Source organism: Condylura cristata, unplaced genomic scaffold (genome assembly GCF_000260355.1).
Source record: "Condylura cristata isolate star-nosed mole 26May11 unplaced genomic scaffold, ConCri1.0 scaffold00022, whole genome shotgun sequence".
In the NCBI taxonomy this organism is placed as follows: domain Eukaryota; kingdom Metazoa; phylum Chordata; class Mammalia; order Eulipotyphla; family Talpidae; genus Condylura; species Condylura cristata.
The window spans coordinates 397679-419828 of record NW_004567123.1 but is presented as its reverse complement, the minus strand read 5'-3'; the positions used below and the strand labels follow the sequence as shown (position 1 = coordinate 419828).

Sequence of the window (22150 nt, the reverse complement as noted above, 5' to 3'; positions counted from 1 at the left end):
AGATTATTTATGTATACAAGAGCTGGGGTGTTGGCCAGAGTTGTGGAGTAGAAAGAGACAGAGTGGGAAGCAGAACAGGTGGACCTACTGAGGGGAGCAGCAGGAGAGACAGGAGAGATCTGTTATGCCATGTGGGTCAGCTCCCTGGCCAGGGATTGAAACTTGTGCTTCAGTGACTACAGACAGCTTCCTGGTGCTGAGACTTAATCCCTTATGCCACCAGGGAGGCCCCAGCAAGTAGTTTCTTTACCTATGCAAACCTCCATACCTATGGAGAGCTGCCACATGCACTCTCTCCTCTCGTGTTTCACTCAATAAATGACAGCCAACACTTGGTACATTCAGTACACTCCTCGGCGGCAGGTCATAATCCTTATTCCAAGGCCAGTTGGTCCTTTCCTAACTTAAATGCTTTCACCATGAGAAAGTCTGAAAAGATGCCCTTTCACATTTGTCTTTTTCAGGGGGTCCTCACTTTTCACCAGGAGTGTGGGAGACAGTGTTTTCCAGCCCCACACAACAGGCTGGGCTGTTAGTGTTTAGTCCTTGGCACTGAGGAGAGAGACTTGCAGACATCTGAACTGTATCACATGTCTGGGCTTCTCTGTCTGAGGACCATCTAGCCCTTCCTCCCACATCAGTCCAGTTGTTGCTAAGCTGTTACGCCAAACACTCAAGTGGGGTAGATGTACCCCTTTCAGGCTTCTCAGCTGTTCTCCTTTTTGTTACAAGTCTTTTGACCATTTTGTCAAATGTGAGTGTACATATGCGTGTGTGTATAGGAAGTGTGGTTGAAACAGCAATATGTTACAGAAACAAAAATATAAAGGAATGAGTTTCAAGCACAGAGGGGCATATTATAAAAGATTTTCCATTGCTTTAGAAGAATTCATGAAAGCCCTTCTCCAAATTTTCAAAATTCCCTACCTCACCCAAAAAGAGAAATTTAGAGCACAACAATATGTGGCAGCAGCCCAGGGACCTGAATCTCAGGAGCCAGGTAAGTCACAACCCTGCCAGACCACTATCTGATCAAAGAATTGGGATGAGGGAGCAGACTGGTCAGAGAACAGGGGTGAGGCAACAAGCATGATGGTCAGGGAGCAGGGCTACTAGCACAGCAGCCCAGCCAAAGAGCAGGGGCAAATAGCAGTCTGGTCAGAGAGCAGGGGTGGGGCCACAGGTTGTCAGAGCAGGGGTGAAACTCCAGTCTGGTCAGACAGCAGGGATGAAGCTAAAGTCTGGAAAGAGAGCAGAGTGGCGGCCATGAGAAATGATGAATACAGGCAGGTAAAGACAGAAAAGCAGGGGTCTCCAGAGCTCTAAGTCCATCTCTGGGGAGCATCCAATCTTCCAAAGTGACAATATTCCATGAAGCCTGAAACTGCAGGCAGATTATGTCTTTTCTATTCAGATTCTGGGCACAGTTTAATTGAACTTTATTCAGAGTAAACCACAAACTTTTCTCGTATACAGAAAGATGCTAGGAGAGCTATTTATAGTTACTTGCTCTATGAAAAGCAGAAGAGAAACCTGCTGTAGCATGTCCCCAGCTTGAAGGCATAAGCAAGATTCAGCAATGGAGCATTCTGTCCTCTTGGCTCGGGACCTCTCCTCGTGGCCATGCTTCCTGGACTTCCTCTTATATCCCCTGTGCAGCCCTTCTGCCCAGACACCCACAGAGCCAAATTTCCCCTCCAGAAAGGTCTGTGCATTGTTCTCCCTGCTGGTTATGCCCACAAGATGACACTCCCCGTCAAGTCCACTATCATGGCCAAACTGCCATCGTGACCCCCGCCCCATGGTGTTCCTGTCCTGTGCCAACTCTTTCTGGCTTTCTCAAGAGACTAATGGAAATTGCAGCAATAGTGACCCTCTAGGGTTTTCTGGCACTGTTTTGTTCAGAAAATGCACCACCTCCCCTCACTCTGGCAATTCTCCCAGAGACTTTCCTGAACAAGATGATCATGCAGGGTGAAGGAGCTGTCTTTACACCAAGGATGATAGTTCCACTCCAGCCGATCTGAAGGCCATGCCATTAGACCCACTCCTGCAAAGCATCTGGGAAGGCTGCATAGCTTTACATCTTACAGCTTTCAGGGCTCACAGCTGGAAGCAGAGCACTAACACCAGACTGCAGGAGGTGAATTTGCCCATGCCCACTCACTAGAGCCTCCCAGCTGGCCTCCTGCCCTTGGTCATCTCTTCTTCCATGTCACCCACCCCTTCTTGGCACTCTCTTGCCCTTCCCAGAAAATATGTCCCCTCCTCAAACTAGGCATGTCTGCCAGTGCAAACACCTCCAATGAGAAAGTGCCAATCTGTCTGCAATGCTCATGCTGGGATGCCAGGCTGCTATGAACAAGAAACAACTCTCCCCAGGGCATGCTGTGCTCTCAAGTGTCACCAGGACCCCTCCTCTAAGGGACTACCTCTTCCTTTCTAAGGACCCTTGCTCTTTAAAGCATGAGCCCTCAGATCCTTTGTCCTTCAAATTGAGTTAGGGAGGACAACCCCTCAGCCCCTCCAAGTTGTATATCTGGGTCACTGTGACAGAGACATGGCCAACTGCCTCCTCCACTCCTCCTCACATGTGAGCTTCAGGGGAGCTTCAGTCTCCCACATCTGCTTAAGGCTTTGGTTCCAAGGACATGAGGTCGTTCCCTTCACCCAGCCAGCTTTGCTCTGAGCCTGCGTTCTGAGCTTCCTGTGAGGTTCAGCTAGACCCCCCCATACACACCTCTACCTTGATCTTTATTATTAGGCTGCCCCACGACCCCAGCAGGAGCATGTTCCATCTTGGCAATGGGTCAGTAAACTCAACTGGCCAGGATATTTACTCACACCTCAAGTGAGTCTTCAGGGAAGACTCAGGGAGGTGGTCTCCTCCTTACCTGGTGCCTGCGTTCCCATGCAGGTACAGGATGATAGGGTGGCTGGAAGCCAAAGCATCTTCATACCACATCTGGTCCTTCCCTTGGGCATTCTTCCACCAAACAGTGGGGACAGTGTGCCTAGAAACAGAGCCGGGGGAGCAGTACAATCAGACACAGTGACTACAATCAGATACAGCTCGAGTCACAACTGGGCAGACAGCAGGTTGGGTGGCCAGAGAGGCAAAGTGTCTCAGTCATAGACTCACCAACTAGGGAACCCCCCACTGTGAAGGACAGCTATGACTATTTAAGCAGGAGTGTCTCCTGACTTGTAAATGGGCCTCTTCTGGCCCACAGAAACTAGGACTAGTAGCAGTGCCAGGGAGGAGGTGTCAGATGTTGTTCCCACGTGACCTGCAAGCTCCGAGGTAGGATGCTATCTGGATCAGTCACCAGTACACCTGGGCCTAGCATAAAATGCACACTTAATAAATACTAGCTGAGTAACATCATTTCCCTCATATGTACCTATGTTTTGAAGCTGCACATAGCTCAATTCACAAAGAATGTCAGACTGTCAGCAACACTGACCTTTCTGAGCTAGGTTGGAAGCATAGCTATCCTTAAAGTGATATTTCTAATGCCCAGCACGTTCACCAATGGAGCACTCATTTCTACAGGCAAATGCAGACTTACGGAGTCGCTGACAGGGAGGGCAGCTCAACCACACCTGGCCAGCCACATGGACTCTTGGTCTACCTGACCAAATCCTCCTTCAGACAGGTTCTCCAGTTAATCTTAACTCAAGCCAAGTCATATACTGTTGATTGCCAAGGAAGGTCTGATTTAACAAGGTTTATCTATTAATACTTATCCAAATTTATTTGAAAGAGATTTAAAAATATTAAATAGTATCTTACTTTCTAGTTGTTTTTGTTTGTTTGTTTGTTTGTTTGTTTTAAGATTTATTTCTTTGTACATACAGAACTGGGGTACAGGCCAGAGGCTCACGGGCGGTGAGAGGATTCACCAGAGACAGAGCGGGGAGCAGAACAGGCAGATCGACGAAGTTCACTGCTGAGGGGAGCAGCGGACAGGTCAGGAGAGGTCTGCCACGCCATGTGGTCACCTCCGGGGCAGGCAGGAATCGAACTCATGGGGAAGTGGCGTTAGCTTCTCAGTGCTGTGCTTTAACCCGCTGCGCCACCAGGGAGGGCCACTTTCTAGTTTTTAATGTCAGCATCTCATTTCTAATGTCTCTGGCCCACTCCAGAGAATCACATTCTGGATGGATCAGATCTGCAAGTACCACTCGCCTACACTGTAAGCCAAGTGCTAGAAGCTGACAACTTACAATAACCAGCCTGCAACAAATTTGGGGGGGTACAGATTTTTCAGAAGCACCCAGCAGAACTGGACACTGTTCCTAAGTTCCCTCCTTTCCTGCCAGGTGAGAAGTTATGCCACAGACAGGTGATTGAGAAGGGGGCAATGCCAGTCATGTCCTTGGGTGCTAAGGGGATGACACCTATAAGGTACTGTTGAGGGAAGCTGGTGAAAGGGGCCTGCTGCCACCCACAGGTACCACAATAGCACAAGATTCATACCTGCAGGCAGCCGACACCCACTAGCACACCATTGTGGCTGTTACTACCTGGAGATCCTCCACTATTGTTGCAAACACAATTTTCTTGGGTAACTCCTATGATTTTTCAGCCTCAGTATCAGAAGCACAACTATCCTTCCCTCTACAGGACTGGAGAAGTTCAAACTAAACCCCTCTTCCACCCTCACCAAGTCTTCAAAGAATAGACCCCCATTAGCAACCAGCAGGAGAGTCAAGCGATTCCCATCAACCGGCTCTGCGCTGAGAGCAAAACACACCAAGCTTCTGGCTGAAGATGGAAAAGCAAAGTGACGGCCACACACACACTGGCCAAATTAGAATTAACAAAAGGCTAATCCTAGCATCAGTGCCTAAGAACAAAAATACCCCTTCGATTTTGTTCTTCATCCAGGCACGTTATTAGAAATGCCTGAGCATCCTCACAACTACACTGGGAAGCTACTCACAACCCTCATTTAGAAACTTCTCACATACGCAGCAGTTTTCTGAGACAGCAGACACTTTATGGCTACTGAAAAGAGAAATCCAACTAGATAAAGGGGCAGTGGCTCAGAGCTGCTTCTGAGTGAAGAGAAAATATCATAGAAAGTTTGGTCAATTTTAACTCATTTAAACTCCTTTAATTTTTTTTAAAAAAATTAAGACACATTTCAAGAGTCACAAAGAAGTCATGAAACTTAAATGTAAACGTAAAAAGGTTAATGGCAAACACCACTATTGCCAACTTCTGAAAACGATGCATGTCAAAAAACATCACTTATTTTCCAGTGTTTTTGCTTCATAGAAATAAGGTTCTCCAGAAAATAATCTGGTTCACAAAACCCTCACTATCTGAAGACTTCAGAATAAAGTTTGGTGCCATCTCACTGTACTCCATTAGGACCAAGTTTAGATGAGATTTTCCCTTTGGGAAAAAAGAAGGTGAAGATAAAAATGAACAAGTGAAATGCCTGCGACAGGCACCCTGTCAGGGCAGCAGGCGCCCACAGGCAGAGTGTCCTCCTGCCACCAAACGGCTGGCACTCACCAGACTCCAATAGTCACGTCTTCCTCTGGCTGGAGGTAGTAATTACAGGTGTGATTCAAACCTTGATCCTGTGGTTTTTTCAAGTCGATGAAATAGGGAATCCTCACTGAGGGGAACAAAGAAACAGAAATCGGGATTAGTAGTATGGATGGTCACACACGCATGCACAGAGCAGAGAAAAAACTCTCAAAAAGTGCCAAGTACTTTCCAATTCATCACTGCCAGTTGTGCCAGGCCTTCTAGGCCCAGGTGGTGTGGGAGAGGCTGTGCTGGCACATTGTGTACCAACAGAGCCTCCAGCGAGGATAAGGTCCAAGTAGAGACAAGCCCTCCTAAAGGGTGTTTAATGTATGAAAAGATGCTAGTGAGAGAGAAAGTATCCTTGAGAGGCCTGAGAACTTGTGAGGGTGGAGATCAGGAGGCTAGCTAGGCCTGTGGAAGCAGCTCAGGAATGCTATCACTGAAGGTCAGAGCCAGGTGCTGGTGGCAGAGACAGGTGACAGACAGACATAGGTTTTGGAGTTGGATGGTTCCATAGAACCAAAGAAATGTGGCTTATGAGCCAGTTAAATGGGATTCTGAAGTCTATAATGTTGTCACTTAAGGGTGGGATGTTAGATGTGGGTGCAGGGAATGGATGAATTTACAGAACCCCTCCAGAGTTGAGTGAAGTCAAGTAGAACAATGCAACTCAGTCCTAAATTTAACAAGAAATTTGCCATCAGGGCAATTACTGAATAAACTGGTGTACCCACATTGTGAAAAAATCCTTGGCTCTTCTGAGAGAGCCAAGAAGATCACTGACATGGAGGAATTATAGGTAGTCAACATAGTGATTACAAGTGGGTGACAGGACAGGGAATAAGCATAAGGTGACCCTGTGTTGCACAGTCCCATTTTGTTACTGCAAAAAACAAGCAAAATAACATTCAACATCAACCCATGCGTGCTCAGAAAGAGATGCATGTATGTGTGTTTGCCTGGCGGGGGAAGAGGGATGGGTGCGGGATATTGATAATTAATGTTTCTCTTCTATATCACTGTACTCTTACTGCTTGTTGGACACACTTTTTTTTTTTTTAATAGGTATTTGCTTGAAAACTAGCAAACATTTTCATGGTATCCAAAACCTTGAAAAAGTGGAATTTAACCACTTTATAAAATGGCAACATCTGAAGGGCACAGTGACAAAGAACTGATCCCCATCTTCTATAAGAAAGCCACACACCTTTTCATTGCTTTCTTTGGTGAAGAATAGTTTCATTCAATAACCTCATACATCCACATGGCATGAAATGAAAACCTAATGTGTTCACCTCCCAATGAAGTCCCCTTCCTGAGCCAAACATCACCCTCCCACTCAGGGGATTTGTGCCATCTGTCCACATGAGGGACAGCCCCCTCCCCAACAGCCCCCAAACACCCAAGTATCTAGCCCTGTAACCAGGGCTCAGTGAACTTATGCTGAAGAAACAAAATGCCTGATTCATGAGGACATGGAATGTACAAATGTCCCCTCTCCAGAAATTACCTAAGAGGGCAGAACATTCAGGAAGACATCCTCCTACTAAGGTAGCTGCTTAAGCCAGCTCTTCCTCAAGAAGCCACCTGAAGTTTTAAAACTTAAGTCATCATTTTCTTCAAAAGGGAAGTGGCAATACAAGGAAGGGGCATCACACTTTCTGCTGCTCCCACTACACTGGCATTGCATTAGCTGCCCTCCTTGAAGCACCCCTTGGAGCTCACACACCATCCCAGAGACAGCTGGCACACTGCCTTTTCAGAGCTCTTGTGACGTCAGTGTTCCTGTGCCAAAACTAGGATCTATACCCAGACAGCCTGACTCCGTAGCCCACATTCTTGACTAATTAGACACGAAGGGACAAAGGTAAACTGGTTCTGATTCCAACAGGCCCTGAATGCCCTTATTACAGTTGAATTATGTCCATAAAAATATATACATAGGCCCTCCCTGGTGGCACAGCGGGTTAAAGCGCCGCACTGAGAATCTAAAAGCCACTTCCTAATGAGTTTGATTCCCGCCTGCCCCGGAGGTGACCACATGGCATGGCAGACCTCTCCTGACCTGCCTGCTGCTCCCCTCAGCAGTGTACTTCGTCGATCTGCCTGTTCTGCTCCCCGCTCTGTCTCTGGTGAAGCCTCTCACCCTCCACATCTCTGGCCTGTACCCCAGTTCTATATGAATAAATAAATAAATCTTTAAAAAAAAATATATATATATATATATACATAACACACACACACACAAGTCCTAATCCCCAGTGACCTAATTCAGAAATATGGTCTTTACTGAGGTTATCAAGCTTACGTGAAGTCATTATGTGGGACTTGATCCAATATGACTGCTTTCCTTATCAAAAGGGAACACCAGGGCCCTCCCTGGTGGCACAGCACTAATGAAGCTAAAGTCACTTCAGCACGAGTTCTATCCTCAGCCCCGGGTGACACATATGGCAGGGCAGACCTCTCCTGACCCGCCCACTGCTTCCCTCAGCAGTGTATTTCAGCACATCTGCCTGTTCTGCTCCCCACTCTGTCTCTGGTGAATCCTCTCACCACCCCTGCACCTCTGGCCTGTAGCCTAGTTCTGTATGCACAAATACATCTTTGAAAAAAAAGGGAACACCAGAACAGAAACAGGACAGAGGAAGACAATGTGAAGATGCTGTGATAAGACATGACAACAGAGGCAGTGACTGGAATGGCATGGCACCAAGGAAGGAACACCAGAGATTGCTTGTCACCACGAGAGGCTGGGAAGAGCCAAGAACAGGGTCTCAGAGGGAGCATAACCCTGCTGGAAATTTCAGATTTCCATCCTCCAGAATTGGGAAAGAATACGTCTTTGTTATCCTAACTCACCCAGTTGGTGTTTTGGCTGCCCTGGGGATGAATGCAGCTATACACTATGAAGTTTTCATTTTTATCGTAGCAACAGGCCATAGAAAGTTCCTGAAAGGGCCTCCTTTCACATGCTATTTCAGACAGACGCCTACTGCTGCAACCTCCATTCTATGGCTGTTCACACTGCAGAAGGCGAAGGCTGCTGTTCAATGTGCCAGCTCATAACACTATGAATACCCATACCCCATGCCCTCTGTTAACTCTTCACTCAGCTCTATCAATTCTGCTTCTGAGACTGAAATTACTGGCTCCCAGATCCTATGCCAAACAGAAAGTAGGTTGAAGGCACTTGGTTTCTGCTGCTTCAGCTTTCAGGTCTCAGCTGATTGTGTTAGACAGTGGTAGCCAAGCTGCTTACAAATTACCACAGAGCTCCCTATTGACTTAAAAGTGTTTTATGAAGATTAGCAGCTAATCCAAAAACTTGCAAGATCAAGAAATCCAGGAAATGAAAAATCAGTTTCTACCCAAGAATATCTCATAAAGGTTGTCTTCCAATTCACTTTTATTTCCAGCTTTGGAGCAGTGAAAAAGGAGACAGTGAATATGCCAAGTTTAGGGAATCCTGCTGGGGACCCTTCCCAACTAGGGGGAGGCTCCTGGTCAGTCCTGGGGATCAGACAGCCCTGGAGAGCAATAGCCAGAGGAGCCACTGTCCACTGATCTAAGTGAGAAGAAATGCCACAAAGCAAGGGCTGGCTTGAGGCTCACTCACTTGCTGGCCAGTCAAGTGGGTACTAGAGCTATCTCATCTCCTGTGTGGTCATATCTTTTGGTTCTGGTAACTCTGATACTGCCTGGAGTTCACCTCAGCCCCGTGCTTTTATCCACAGGGCTGGAGGCAGGCAGCAGGGCCAAGAGTCCAACAGACCCAGCTCCTTGTTGCTCCTTATGTCAAGTTCTGTCTCAGGCAGAGCTTGACTGGGACAGCCTCAGAGACAACACAAAGACACCATGCCCACAGGCCAGTGAGGCTCATCTAGCTGCAAGACTCAGGCCCCTGGCTTCTTCTTCCCCAGCTTTTCATCATCTGCCCTCTGGCCAGCAACATAAACTAAACATTGGTGGGCATAATTCAGAAAGAATCCTGCACAAATAGTACTCAATAAATAACAGTGAATCAAAATGTGGAACTGAATAAATGGGAAGCAATCTGCTCTGATGCCCATTTTATAGCTAATCTGGAAAATATCTGATAGATGAGAGGTTGAAATACCTTGGAACATTTAGACTGCCCAAGGATTGTAAATATGCAACTACACACCTCATTCCAGGCACTGAGAAAAGCTCACCTAATACAGCTAGAAGAGACAAGTCACCAGCAAAAAGAAGGGCTGGGAGTGCTCTCTAGGTCTTGTCAACTCCAACTCTGTGATGGTTTATATAGCCCTTTTTCCATAACAATAAAAGAGGTTAAAAAAAGAAAGTTTTCAATGGTTAACAGGGACAGCTAAAGGGAGGTAAAAAGAAGAGGTCTACAAACTCTGTTCTGGTGTTTGGCTGGTTTTTAGCTTTAAAAGCAAATAATATTTCACATATCAAACCTGTTTCCAAAATGGTCCAAAGCAAGATGCAGAGAAAAGTGGTTCAGTACATGTGATTCTGAACCAAGAGATTCATTCTAAATAGAAGAGCAGAACTACTGCTGAGACTATATCTAGACTTCAAGAACAGAAAATGGGGTACATCACCCCAACAGTGCCAAAATGAAATTCAGACTTTTGAATGTATTGAAAAGCATGTATATTTATGTTTATGTGTGCAGACTCAGACAAAAAGACCAGCGGAAATAGATCACACTAGCAATGATTTTCTCAGAACAATTTCGATTTCCTTCTTCATGACATTCCGGGCTTTACAGTTAACCTTTTGTTTTCCTAATGGTTCTCCATTGTTTGCTTTTGAAAAAACATTTAAAGTAAAATAATGCCTTATATTATATGAGCTATGCTTATTCTGAAACTTATTTATAAATTTTGTTTCAAATACATTTGCTATGCACTTAAAAATATTTATTTTAACCCTGTTTTTTTGTGGCCCAAGATAACGTTACACTTCCTTTAATGTCCAAATGGAAAGCCATAGGCTCATGAGTCACATCTCAAGGAGATAAGACTGGAGCAGCTACACAATATGCAGGTATTCCAAAAACACAAGGTGAAATTGTCGAGTCAGTATAAGAGATCCTGGAGACCCCTATGTGTTCCACAGACAACTAACTAAAAAATTTTTTTTTCTTTTATGCCCTCCTGGTGGTGCCAGGTTGGGAAGCATGAATGAGTTGGGAAGCAGCACTGCAAGGTGGCCGCAGCCGGTTCCATACCTAGCTCCGGAGCTGACCCACATGGCGTGACAGACCTTTCCCACCTTGCCTGCTGCTCGCCTCAGCAGTGCCTTTGTCAATCTGCCTGTTCTGCTCCCTACTCTGTTTACTGGTGCAGCCTCTCACCACCCCAGCACCTCTGGCCTGTACTCCAGTTCAGTATGCATAAATAAAATAAATCTTTAAAAAAAAATGTTCTTTTAAAACACCATGGCAGTGTTTTAAACACAATCCTGCTTCTGTGCAGCAGACATAAGAAGGAATGAGTTAAGGACAGGCATCTCCTTGGGTGCCCATGGTGGCCGCACTTCCCAAGCCTAGGTTCCTCATTTGTGCCACAGGGGCTGAAGTGGGAAAATTCAATGTTCTGCTCCTGTTAAAACACTGCATTTCACTAGGAATTCTGTGGGCTGTGTCTGAGGTAACCTGAAATAACTGATCTGAAAAAAATCAATTCAACCCCAATATTTGCTGGAACCCCACTCTGTGACAAGTTCCAGAAAATGACAATCACATTCTGCTGCAGAGGCACCTTCCCAGGTACTGGAGGTCTGAAAAGTTAGGAAAGCTTCACATGCTCTGTTCTAAGGTCACTGGGCAGCTGTCTGCTCAAATGTAAACTCAGTCTCTGCTGTTCTGGACTGACTATGAACATTTATTTATTTTTTTAAAGATTTACTTTTACTTATGCATACAAGGATGGGGGTACGGGCTAGAGTTGCAGGGGTGAGAGGATTCACCTGAGACCGAATGGGGAGCAGAACAGGCAGATGTACTGAAATCACTGCTGATGGGAGCAGTGGGTGGGTCAGGAGAGGTCTGCCACGCCACATGGGTCACCATCTTGGCCAGGGATTGAACCTGCACTACAGCGACTGCGGATAGCTCCACAGTGCTGCACTTAAACCTGTTGCACCACCAGGTAGGGCCTCTATGAACATTTTTTTTTTTAAAGATTTATTTATTCGTACAGAACTGGGGTACAGGCCAGAGATGCGGAGGGTGAGAGGATTCACCAGAGACAGAGTGGGGAGCAGAACAGGCAGATCGACGAAGTATACTGCTGAGAGGAGCAGCGGGCGGGCCAGGAGAGGTCTGCCGCGCCATGTGGATCTCCTCTGGAGCAGGCGGGGATCGAACTCATGCGGAAGTGGTTTAAGCTTCTTTGTGCTGTGCTTTAACCCGCTGCGCCACCAGAGAGGGCCCCTCTATGAACATTTAAAGGACACTGAAGTCAGAAAAACAAAATATCTTTTAGTATTTCTTTTCTTCTTTCTTTTAGTATGTTAGTTCTGTTTAAGTTTGTACTTTCACAATGACAAAAGCTTAAAATTACTAGGAGTTCAGCTATGTTTCTGTTAGAAAAACCAAATGCCTCTTAGCATATATATTATGTATTTTACAGTTATCTTAAGACACCCAAATAAAAAACATACTTTAGATTTATTTAGTATTAAATAGTGGCCTTACTGTTTCTATTTTCCTCCTAATACTTCACTTTAGAACAGACACTCCACTTTAGTCAAGTTGCTTCTGTGTTTCTGAATGGAAACTATTAAAGACTTAACATGTAAACTCACATACCCAGATGCCTACAGACCCCGTGCCATGTGTCTGGAGCCCTGGGATATGTCTGCCCTAGTAGTGCCACCAAAGCAGAGTTCACATGAACCTTCTCAACCCTTCTGTCTGTCCTCTCCCTGTTCCTCATGGTCCTCCTTCTCCCACCTTTCTACCAGCTATCCAGGGCCTCCAAAAGCATTGATCACCGCTTCCCACATGCCTCTGGCTTCCAAACACACAAGGTTCAGACTTATCCTTTGCAAACCATCATAGCTACAGTGCATGCATGGGTCCACCTCATTGGTCCATAGCATTGGTTCCAATGCTACCATGTACATCTTTTAGGGAGCACTTGCTGTGTGTAATGCTCTATTTTCAAACCTATCACCTGCAGAGAGAAACCCCTCCTAGCTTCACAGAGTAGGTGTAGAATGATGTTCCTTTTAAGGTTGATTCCAGCAGCCACATGCTTTCTGTTTCCTAAGTTTTATATTTTGCACCTGTATACTCCCACTTGCCCAAAAGTAAATTTATAACATGAAAAAGAAATCAACTTTGGAACGCATGAGGTCCAAGTTAACTCAAGGAAATTACACCTATAAAACCACCACAAAACCACCAGAATCAAGCTATGGGAGGACTTAAGAGAAAAAGAAATCATTTCTTTAAAAAAAGAAAGAGCTTGGCCCTCTCTGGTGGCGCAGCGGGTTAAAACACAGCACTAAGAAGCTAAAGCCACTTCCACATGAGTTCGATTCCCGCCTGCCCTAGAGGTGATCACATGACGCGGCAGACCTCTCCTGACCCACCCGCTGCTCCCCTCAGCAGTGTACTTCGTCGATCTGCCTGTTCTGCTCCCTACTCTGTCTCTTGTGAAGCCTCTCGCCGCCCCTGAGCTTCTGACCTGTACCCCAGTTCTGTATGCACAAATAAATAAATCTTTAAAAAAAAAAAAAAAAAGAGCCCTACCTGTTTAGAAAGTGTGTGGGAGGGTATCAAATTTTTCAGTGGTGATCTTTTTCAAAGACAGTTATATCACAGACTGCACAAGTGACAATGCAGCTCCAACACATCAACCTCAGAAAACCTTCCATGTAGTCAATATTTTTAGTTTTTCCACTGCCATCACATAAAGCCCCTGAGCATGCAGCGGCTACCAGGGCTCTCAATTGTAGGCCCTGGACAGCCTCACCCTCCTTATAATACCCTTCAGTTGGGAAGGCACACAGGGAGCTTTTTGGTTAATTGAAAATAAGCTCTTACTAAGATTAAAGGAAAAATGGGCATACAGCACTTACCAAAATTCAAGAAAATCAGTTTGGCCTGTATCCCAGGATATAGTTTGATGAGAAATGGAATGGCAATGTACAACCCCAAAACAAAAAGAAGTATCTTCCTCAGTCGGAACCACAGGCCCTTTCGCCTGCAAGAGAAAAGCAATGAACAGGTCACAGGTCAAAGGCGGTAGGTATAAATTTGTTATAGTTCATGAACAGTATTATCAAAATAACTAACCAAGAGTTACATATTACCTATTCCCACAAGAATAATACAAGGAAGAAATCTCACACCCACTTTTGTTAAAATAATTATTCCCATTGTCCTAATTTGAGCTGAGAATACTGCTAGGGGGTGGGGAGTCTAAATTTCCCCCCAAAAGTCAAAGAAACAGTCCTAATGATTTCCTATATTCACCCTGGGATCAGAAGACAGCACAGACATATGCTAGAAAGGGCCCAACCTGCCATCAGAACATAGCTGCAACCTCATCTTAGAAGAGCAGAATCTTTGGTCTCCTAGCATTTCCTGAAAGCCAATACAGGCGTGGGCTGCCCATGAACTCCTTGGACAAAGCACGGATATCCACAGAACCTGCCCAACCAGGTCCTGGGAAGGAACAGGGGGTTGAGAACATAACAGTGTGTCCTCATGCCGTCCTTGCATTTCTGCCCACTGACCCTCTAGCCACCTGAGGTGCCTCTGCCAAATGGTGATAGCAGAATCTCAAGACCCATTTCCAGACTCCAACCAATCTCATGAGCTGCTCATCCTATTCTCAATCCACTTTCAAAATTGTTCCTTGCTCAGAGATTCTCAAATTCTTGGACTAAGGGGCCTGTCACCAACTGAAAATCTGAAGATCTCAAAGAGTTTCTGTTTATTCCACTTATATTTTAATATTAGTTGTCACTGAAGAAATTAAATTAAAATGTTAATTCATCTAATAATAATAAATTACCACTTTCATGTTGATATAATTAACATTTGTTGTGAGAAGTGATTATATTTTCCAATACAAAAAATTTTGGTGAGAAGGGACATTAACATGTTACAAATTTCTTTAAGTCAAACAGCTTCATAAAAGACAGCTGGATTCTCATATTTGCTTTTTGAATGTGTTGCAGTATCATTCAGCAAACACACATCATTCAGCACCTAGAAAACTCCATAGTATTTGTGAGAGAATGAAAGTGAAAAAAGGCAAATATCTTCTTAGTGTTATTATTAAAATTGTTTGACCTTACATTGTGAAAAGATCTTAGAGACTCCCATGAGCTCCCAGACTCCCCTTGGAAACTGTTATTTTAACTTATACCTATCAAGTCTAAACTTTAGTAAGGCTGGTTATTTATTTCTGGACTACTACCCCCCCCCAAAAAATTTAAGTTAAAATATAATCTGAATTGCTGACACAATTCCAACAATACTGATGAATCTCAAAAACCTTATGCTAAATTATATAAGACAGACACAAAAGATTACATACTACATGATTTCATTTATCTAAAATTCTAGAAAAGGTAAAAGTATAGGGAGAGAAAAACAGAGCAGTGGTTGCCAGATTTAGCTAAAAATAGAGGGAGGAGATTGCATAGAACATAAGAAAACTTTCGGGAGTAATGGAAATTTTTATCATGATGTGATTATCCTGTATTTTATGTTTATATAAATGTATACATTGGTAGATTTTCTACATATAAAAATATCTCAATGAAATTGATGTAAATATTAAGTTCATAAGGTTGGTGTGACTGATACACTAACAAAGCAGATGGAAATAAGTGAAAATGTCATTCGTTCACCTGGTTTACTTCACATTATTGAGTACCTAGCACACCACAGGCTGTGGGAACAAAGGATGGGGTCTGCATCCATGTTGTGTTCTCAGCCGTGGAGAAGGCACAGAGTTATGAGAAAGGTACCAAGTAATCTGACTTAGCCTGAGTAGCCAGAGAAACACTATTAGGAAAACAGTGTGAGACAATGTGAGAAAATAGTTTAAAATGACATCTTAAATTCCACTACAATCTACCCTTTTATTGAGGAAAAGAGAACTATATTGTGGTTAAAGGCAACAGTTCTGATGTCAAATGAGCTGGTCCAATATCCTACTTCAATGGCCATGCAATCCAAGTTACTTAACATTTCTGAACCTTTGCTTCCTCCTTACATAATGGGGTGAAAACAGTGCCTGCTTTGTGGTGCTCTTAGAATTATTACACACAATAATGCAGGAGTCCCAGCATCAGGACAACAAATATCTAAGCTGCCATGACCAACTTTTTATTCTTGATAGAGAAAAGAGCAGTATAGACATGGAATACTCACCTCCCCCAAATGGAATACTGGGTATAAATAATGTGAGAGATTCTAAGAAATCAAGAAAGATTCATAACTTTATTCTGAGTAAATATGAAGAGTCCATCTAAAGGGAATTAAGTCACAATCAATGCATGACCACCAGCACCTGATGCAAAGCTTGTGCATGGGTACCACTTTAGCATCCTTGTCAAACCAGTGTTCCTCCCACACATTGCTCCATACTCTTCAGAGCCTGCAAAATCTTTGCCCGATTGGAAGGTGCTCAGTTAGCTTTCAATTCTATGCCTTAAGAGAAAGGAAAGCATATGCCCACATAAAAACTTGCTCAAGAATGCTCATGTCAGTTTTATTCACAGCAGGCAAACAAAGAAAAAATGAGTATGTCCTTTAGCCCAACAGATGAAGGGCTAACTAAATAAACCGTCATTTGTCCCTAGAGAGGAAAGCTATAATAATAATAAAAGGGAGTCAGCTACTGATACACACAACCAAATGGATAAATCTTACAATAATTCTGTAAATGGCCTCCCTGCTGGTGCAGGGGTTAAGCTGCAGCACTATGGAGCTATCCAAAACCACAGTAGCATGAGTTTGATACCCAGCCAGGGAGCTACCCACATGGCCCAGCATACCTCTCCTGTCTCACCTGCTGCTCCCCTCAGCAATAAATTTCAGTCTATCCACCTGTTCTGCTCCCCGCTATGACTCTGATGAAACGTCTCACACTCTGTACCTCTGGCTTCTACACTAGTTCTTATATATATAAATAAATAAACATCTTTAAAAAAAAAAATAACTCTGCAGAGTGAGTGAAGTTGGTAATACAGCTAGGTCCGCCAGCTGACTTTTGTTTTGATAGCTTGTATACCTACAAACTATCCGTGTATAAATAAAATTAGTATTTTCTCTTCTGTGCTATTTCAATGTGATGCTTCCTCTGTATAGACTGTGACTTCATCTTCTTTGTATTTTGAAAGGTTTACATAAAGTGCAAGTATATACCTTTAAAAAAATTTACCAAGAAGAAACCAAACAAAAAAGGGGGGGGCTATAATTTTGGGGGGGGAATAATAATTTTCTTATTTCTTATTACTTAAGTTCTTGTAACAATTTTGTTAATTTACCTTAGTTGAAATCCTTACTTATTATTGATGGTATTGCTATTAATAGTTGTCCCTTATTGAAAGCATTCATTGTTCTTGACCACTATTAAAGAGTGAACATTTCCCATCCAGTGGAGAGAAAGTGCCACCTTTGTGCCATGTTTGTACATACCTCGTGATTAATCATGGTCAAGTCATCTTTCTCCACATTTTACATGTCCATTGAACAGGCACATCGTTTGCTATAGCCTACCACTGTAGGCTTTTCTTTAAAGGTTACTCAATATTATTAGTACCATAAACAGATAACCAGAATCACCTGCCAAGGTAACTGTAAAAATAAAATTAACAGATTCAGGTACAATCCATCAATTATATATTTTTGGCATTTATTCCAGAGTAATGAAGCCATTTTCACACAAGAACCTGCACGTGGATAATAACATTTTATTGACAATAGTCCCACATTAGAAACAACCAGATATCTTTCAACAGGTGAGTAGATAAACAAATTGTAAAAAGGAAGAGCTACTGCTCATAAACAACTGAGATGAAACTGAAAATGAAGGTGAGGAAAAAGTCAAAGATTCTTTATCATAACATTCTTCAAATGATAAAACTATAGAGATTGATACAAGATTGGTAGTTGCTTGAATTTAGGGCTGGGATGGAGAAGATGGGAGTGGCTGTAAAGGGTAGTACAAGGGAAGCTGGTGGCAGTGGCACAAGTGAGTTCCTTGATGTGATTGTGATTCCACAAAGCTATTTATGTGAAGGAATTCACAGCATTACAGACAGGTATACACTCACATAATGACTTAAAACTGATAAACTCTGAATATTTCTATGAATAGCATCAAAGGTCAATTTCCTGGAGTTTTGTACTACAGTTGGGTAAGATTTGAGGGAAGCACAGGATTTCCCTTTATATTTCTGTGCAAATATTCTATGAATTAACAATTATTTCAAATTAAAAACAGGAAAGAACAAAGCAAAACAAAATATTGGAAAGCAACTCAGTCACTAAATCTAAAAAATGAAGTAAATAAAATATAATCTGATTATATGTAATCTCAACCTGTCCAGGTAAATATAGCCCATTTTTACAGATGGGAAAACCAAGTCCCAAGGCCACAACCCAGGATGACAAACACAGCACAATGAGTAGAAGCAACCAAGCTGCCCTCAGCTCCTATGATCTGTGGGCCTACTGAATGTCCTATCCTCACCTCTTCATACCAGCCTCTCGAGAAGGGTACTGCAAACCAGAAGTCCTAGAGTACCCAACAAACAATCTGGGATTTTTTCTCAAGTGATGACAGATTTTGACATATTTTTAGTAGGGAACTTCTAAACAAATTATTCAAGAAAAGGATAATTTGTGCAATTTATATCTTCCTACTGCCTTCCCAAAGGATAGTTTCCTGGATGGTTAAGAATATGAGATGGAGGCTGAAGGAACCAAGACCAGTATCTGAGAGGCCAGTGAAAGGTTAGAGAAAAGCCAAAAGGTTTGGATAAGGACACCAGAGACCATAGTGGAAACAGGGAGGCTGCAGGTGACATTCATTAGGTTCCAGTATAGTATTAGTCAAAGAACAGACAAGCAGATCAATGAAATAGAACAGAAAACCCAGAAGTAGGTCCATATAAATATGGTCAACTGCTCTTTGATGATGGCACAAAGGTAATATCAAGTAAAGACACTCTTCAACAAAAACTACCAGAACTAGATATTTACATGCAAAAAAAAAAAAAGGAATTGAGACACAGACCTGCACCCTTTATTTAAATAACTCAAAATGGATCAAAGGGGTAAAGATAAACTATAAAACTTCCAGATGACAATAGGACAAAAATCTAGATGTTCTTGGGAATGGTGAGGACTTGAGTACAACACCAAAAACAAGATCCATAAAGTAAGCAATTGATAAATTAGACTTTATTAAATTTATTACATTCTGCTCTACAGAAGACAATTCAAGAGGGGCATCCCTTGTGGCACAAGTGGTTAAGTTTCTGCACTATGAAGCTATCAGCAGCCACTGCAGCAGGGATCTGACCCACACAGCCCAGCAGATCTCTCCTGCTCACCTGCCTCTCCCCTCAGCAGTATATTTCAGTCAATCCGAATGTTCTGCTCCCTGTCTGTGGAGAATCCTTTCACCCCTCCCAACACCTCTGGCCTAATCCCAGTTCTTATATGCATTAATAAATAAATAAATCTTTTTTTAAAAAGACAATTCAAGAGGATAAGAAGACAAGACTGGGAGAAAATACTACAACAAGCACATCTCATAAAGGACTGTTGTCCAATATGTACAAAGAACTCTTAAAAACTAACAATAAAAAAAACCCTTCCTGGTGGTGCAGCAGATTAAAGCACTGAGAAGTTAAAGTCACTTCAGCATTCAATCCCCACCTGCCCTGGAGGTGATCCACATGGCCTGGCAGACCTCTCCTGACCCGTCCACTGCTCCCCAGGCAGTGTACTTCGTTGATCTGCCTGTTCTGCTCCCCACTCTGTCTCTGGTGAATCCTCTCACTGCCCCTGCACCTTTGGCCTGTACCCCCAGCTCTGTATGCATATATAAAATAAATCTTAAAAAAAAAACTAACAATAAGAAAAGGAACAATCCTTTCATAAAAGATACTTAGATGGAAAGTAAGAATATGAAAAGATGTTTCACATCATATGTCATTAGGGAAACACAAATTGAACTAATAATGAAATATTGTTTTAATTTAGCATACCTATCAGAATGGTCAAAATGAAACATAAGTCCATACAAAATCTAGTACATGTATATTTATAAAAGCTGCACTCATGATTGTCAAAACAGAAACTGAATATACTTCAATAGGTGAATGAATAAAGAAACTGATAAATCAGAGAATAAGAAATTATTTAGTAGTGAAATGAAATGAGCTCTCTAGCTATTTCAGACAGGAAAGGAAAATATTACTTTCTGGAACATAATGTTACTACATAAAGGAAGCCAATCTGAAAATGTTTCACACTGTATTACTACAACTATAACAATCTGGGAAGACAATTTATAAAGAGCAGTGATTGCAAAGGATTAGCAAGGATGGAGAGATGAACAGCCAGAACACAAGAGGATTTTTAGGGCAAATGAAACTACCCTGGATGATACTACAGTGATGGATATGAAATTACCTGTCGAACCCCCAGAATGTACAATAACAAAGTGAACCTTAAGGTAAACTGTGGACATTGGTAGAGAAATGGTATCAAAGTAGATTTTCACGTGTATATTTTTTCTTTTTTTTTAAGATTTATTCATTCATCATTCATTCATTCATTCATTCATATAGAACAGGACAGGACAAAGAGGGGTACAGGACAAAGAGGAATCACCAGAGACAGAGTGGGGAGCAGAACAGGCAGATTGACCCAGCACACCGCTAAAGCAGGAAAAAGAATAAGTTTTGGCTAGAAAGAGAAAACAAATATACAAAAACTAGGGATCAGAAAGGTGATATAACCACAGATGAGAGTTTTAAAAACTACTTTGTTAATATAAATTTTATAGTTGCTATAGATCAATTTGTAAGAAAATGTAAAAGGTGAAATTCAATTTGTTGGAGGAAAAGAATGAATAAAATCATCCAAAGGCACTAAATAAAGCCATCAAATAAATAAATAAATAAATAAAGTCATTAAAGATTGCACCTCTGAAGGACATTAAGCCTATAAAATTAAGAGATTTTCTCCCTAACTTTTAAGAAACATATAATTTACTGTATCACATATAATCCACATGGTAGAACATGGAAAACAAGAGAGATCATTTGAAGCAAAGCTGGTTTGGGGGTCCTCCCAAGTGGCACAAGGGGTTGAGTCACAGCACTATAAAGCTCTCCACAGGCACTGCAGCATGAGTTCCTTACCCAGTTAAGGAGCTGACCCATATGGCACAGCAGACCTCTTCAGTCCCATCCGCTGCTCCCCTTCAATAGATCTGGCTGTTTTCCTCCCTCTCTGTCTCTGGTAAATCCTACCACCACCACCCCCAACCTCCATACCTCTGGCCTACACCCCAGCTCATGTATGCATAAATAAATAAATCTTAAAAAGAAAAAAACAAAGCAAAGCTGGGTTTAGTAAAATGGAAAACAGAATCAACACAGTATAACAAATTAAATGACATGAATTTCAAATGAGCAAAGATAGAAAATTCCTAATAGTTTTAAAGCAAATAAGATAGGGATATAAAGTAGCGCCATTACTATGGAAAAGTCTGATACTTCCTTAAAAAGTTAAAGATAGAGGGCCCTTCCTGGTGGCGCAGCGGGTTGGAGTGCAGCACTGCAAAGCTGGCTATGGTAGCTTCAGTGCCAGTTCCAACACTGGCCCTGGAGCAGCAGACCTCTCCTGATCCACCTGTTGTTCCCCTCAGCAATGTACATCATTGATCTGCTGTTCTGCTCTCTGCTTTGTCTCTGATGAATTATCTACGGTCCCTACACCTCTGGCCTGTACCCAGTTTTGTATGCATAAATAAATAAAATCTCTTTTTAAAAAGTTAAAGATAGAATTATCATGTGATTCAGCAATTCTAATCCTAGATTATATATATATATATATATATATATATATATATATATATATAACAACTGTAAGCAGGATTCAAATATAATTGTAAACCAGTGTTCACAGCAGCATTACAACTGAAAGGTAGAAACAGGCCTTCCCTGTGCAAATGCTATCACCAAATTAATGTATACAATCCCTTGGAATCTCTATTCCAAGTAGCTTAGACAGAAATAGTACATATATAAATACTGCTACAAGTCTGAAAAGTATAGGAACAACCCAAATTGTTTTTAAGTTCATGTCTATAAAAGTAGTTTGGTCAGATCAGGCGAGAAAATAATAATAATGATGAACAGCTATATACCAGAAACATTTTATGAGGGTGGAGTGGGGAATGGGATCAGAAACATTGGGGGGAGGGAAATGCACTAGACTATGGTGATGGCACACGGGTGATTTGGTGATGGGAAGCCCACAGGGATTACAACAGAGATGGCAAAATACACAAAATGATGTAAAAATAAACTATAAATTATTTTTTA

The 22150-nt window shown here is 42.5% G+C and overlaps 1 protein-coding gene across 1 annotated transcript in view; it reads right to left on the bottom strand.

Annotated features, from left to right (window-relative positions):
- Positions 1-22150, bottom strand: part of ABHD12 (abhydrolase domain containing 12) — an 81657-nt gene that overhangs the window by 12060 nt on the left and 47447 nt on the right. The window contains exons 2-4 of the mRNA XM_004687121.2: positions 13640-13764; positions 5531-5636; positions 2895-3014 (exon numbers count right to left, since the gene is read on the bottom strand). Coding sequence (XP_004687178.1) covers positions 2895-3014; positions 5531-5636; positions 13640-13764 — 351 coding nt within the window. The remainder of the gene's footprint in view (positions 1-2894; positions 3015-5530; positions 5637-13639; positions 13765-22150) is intronic.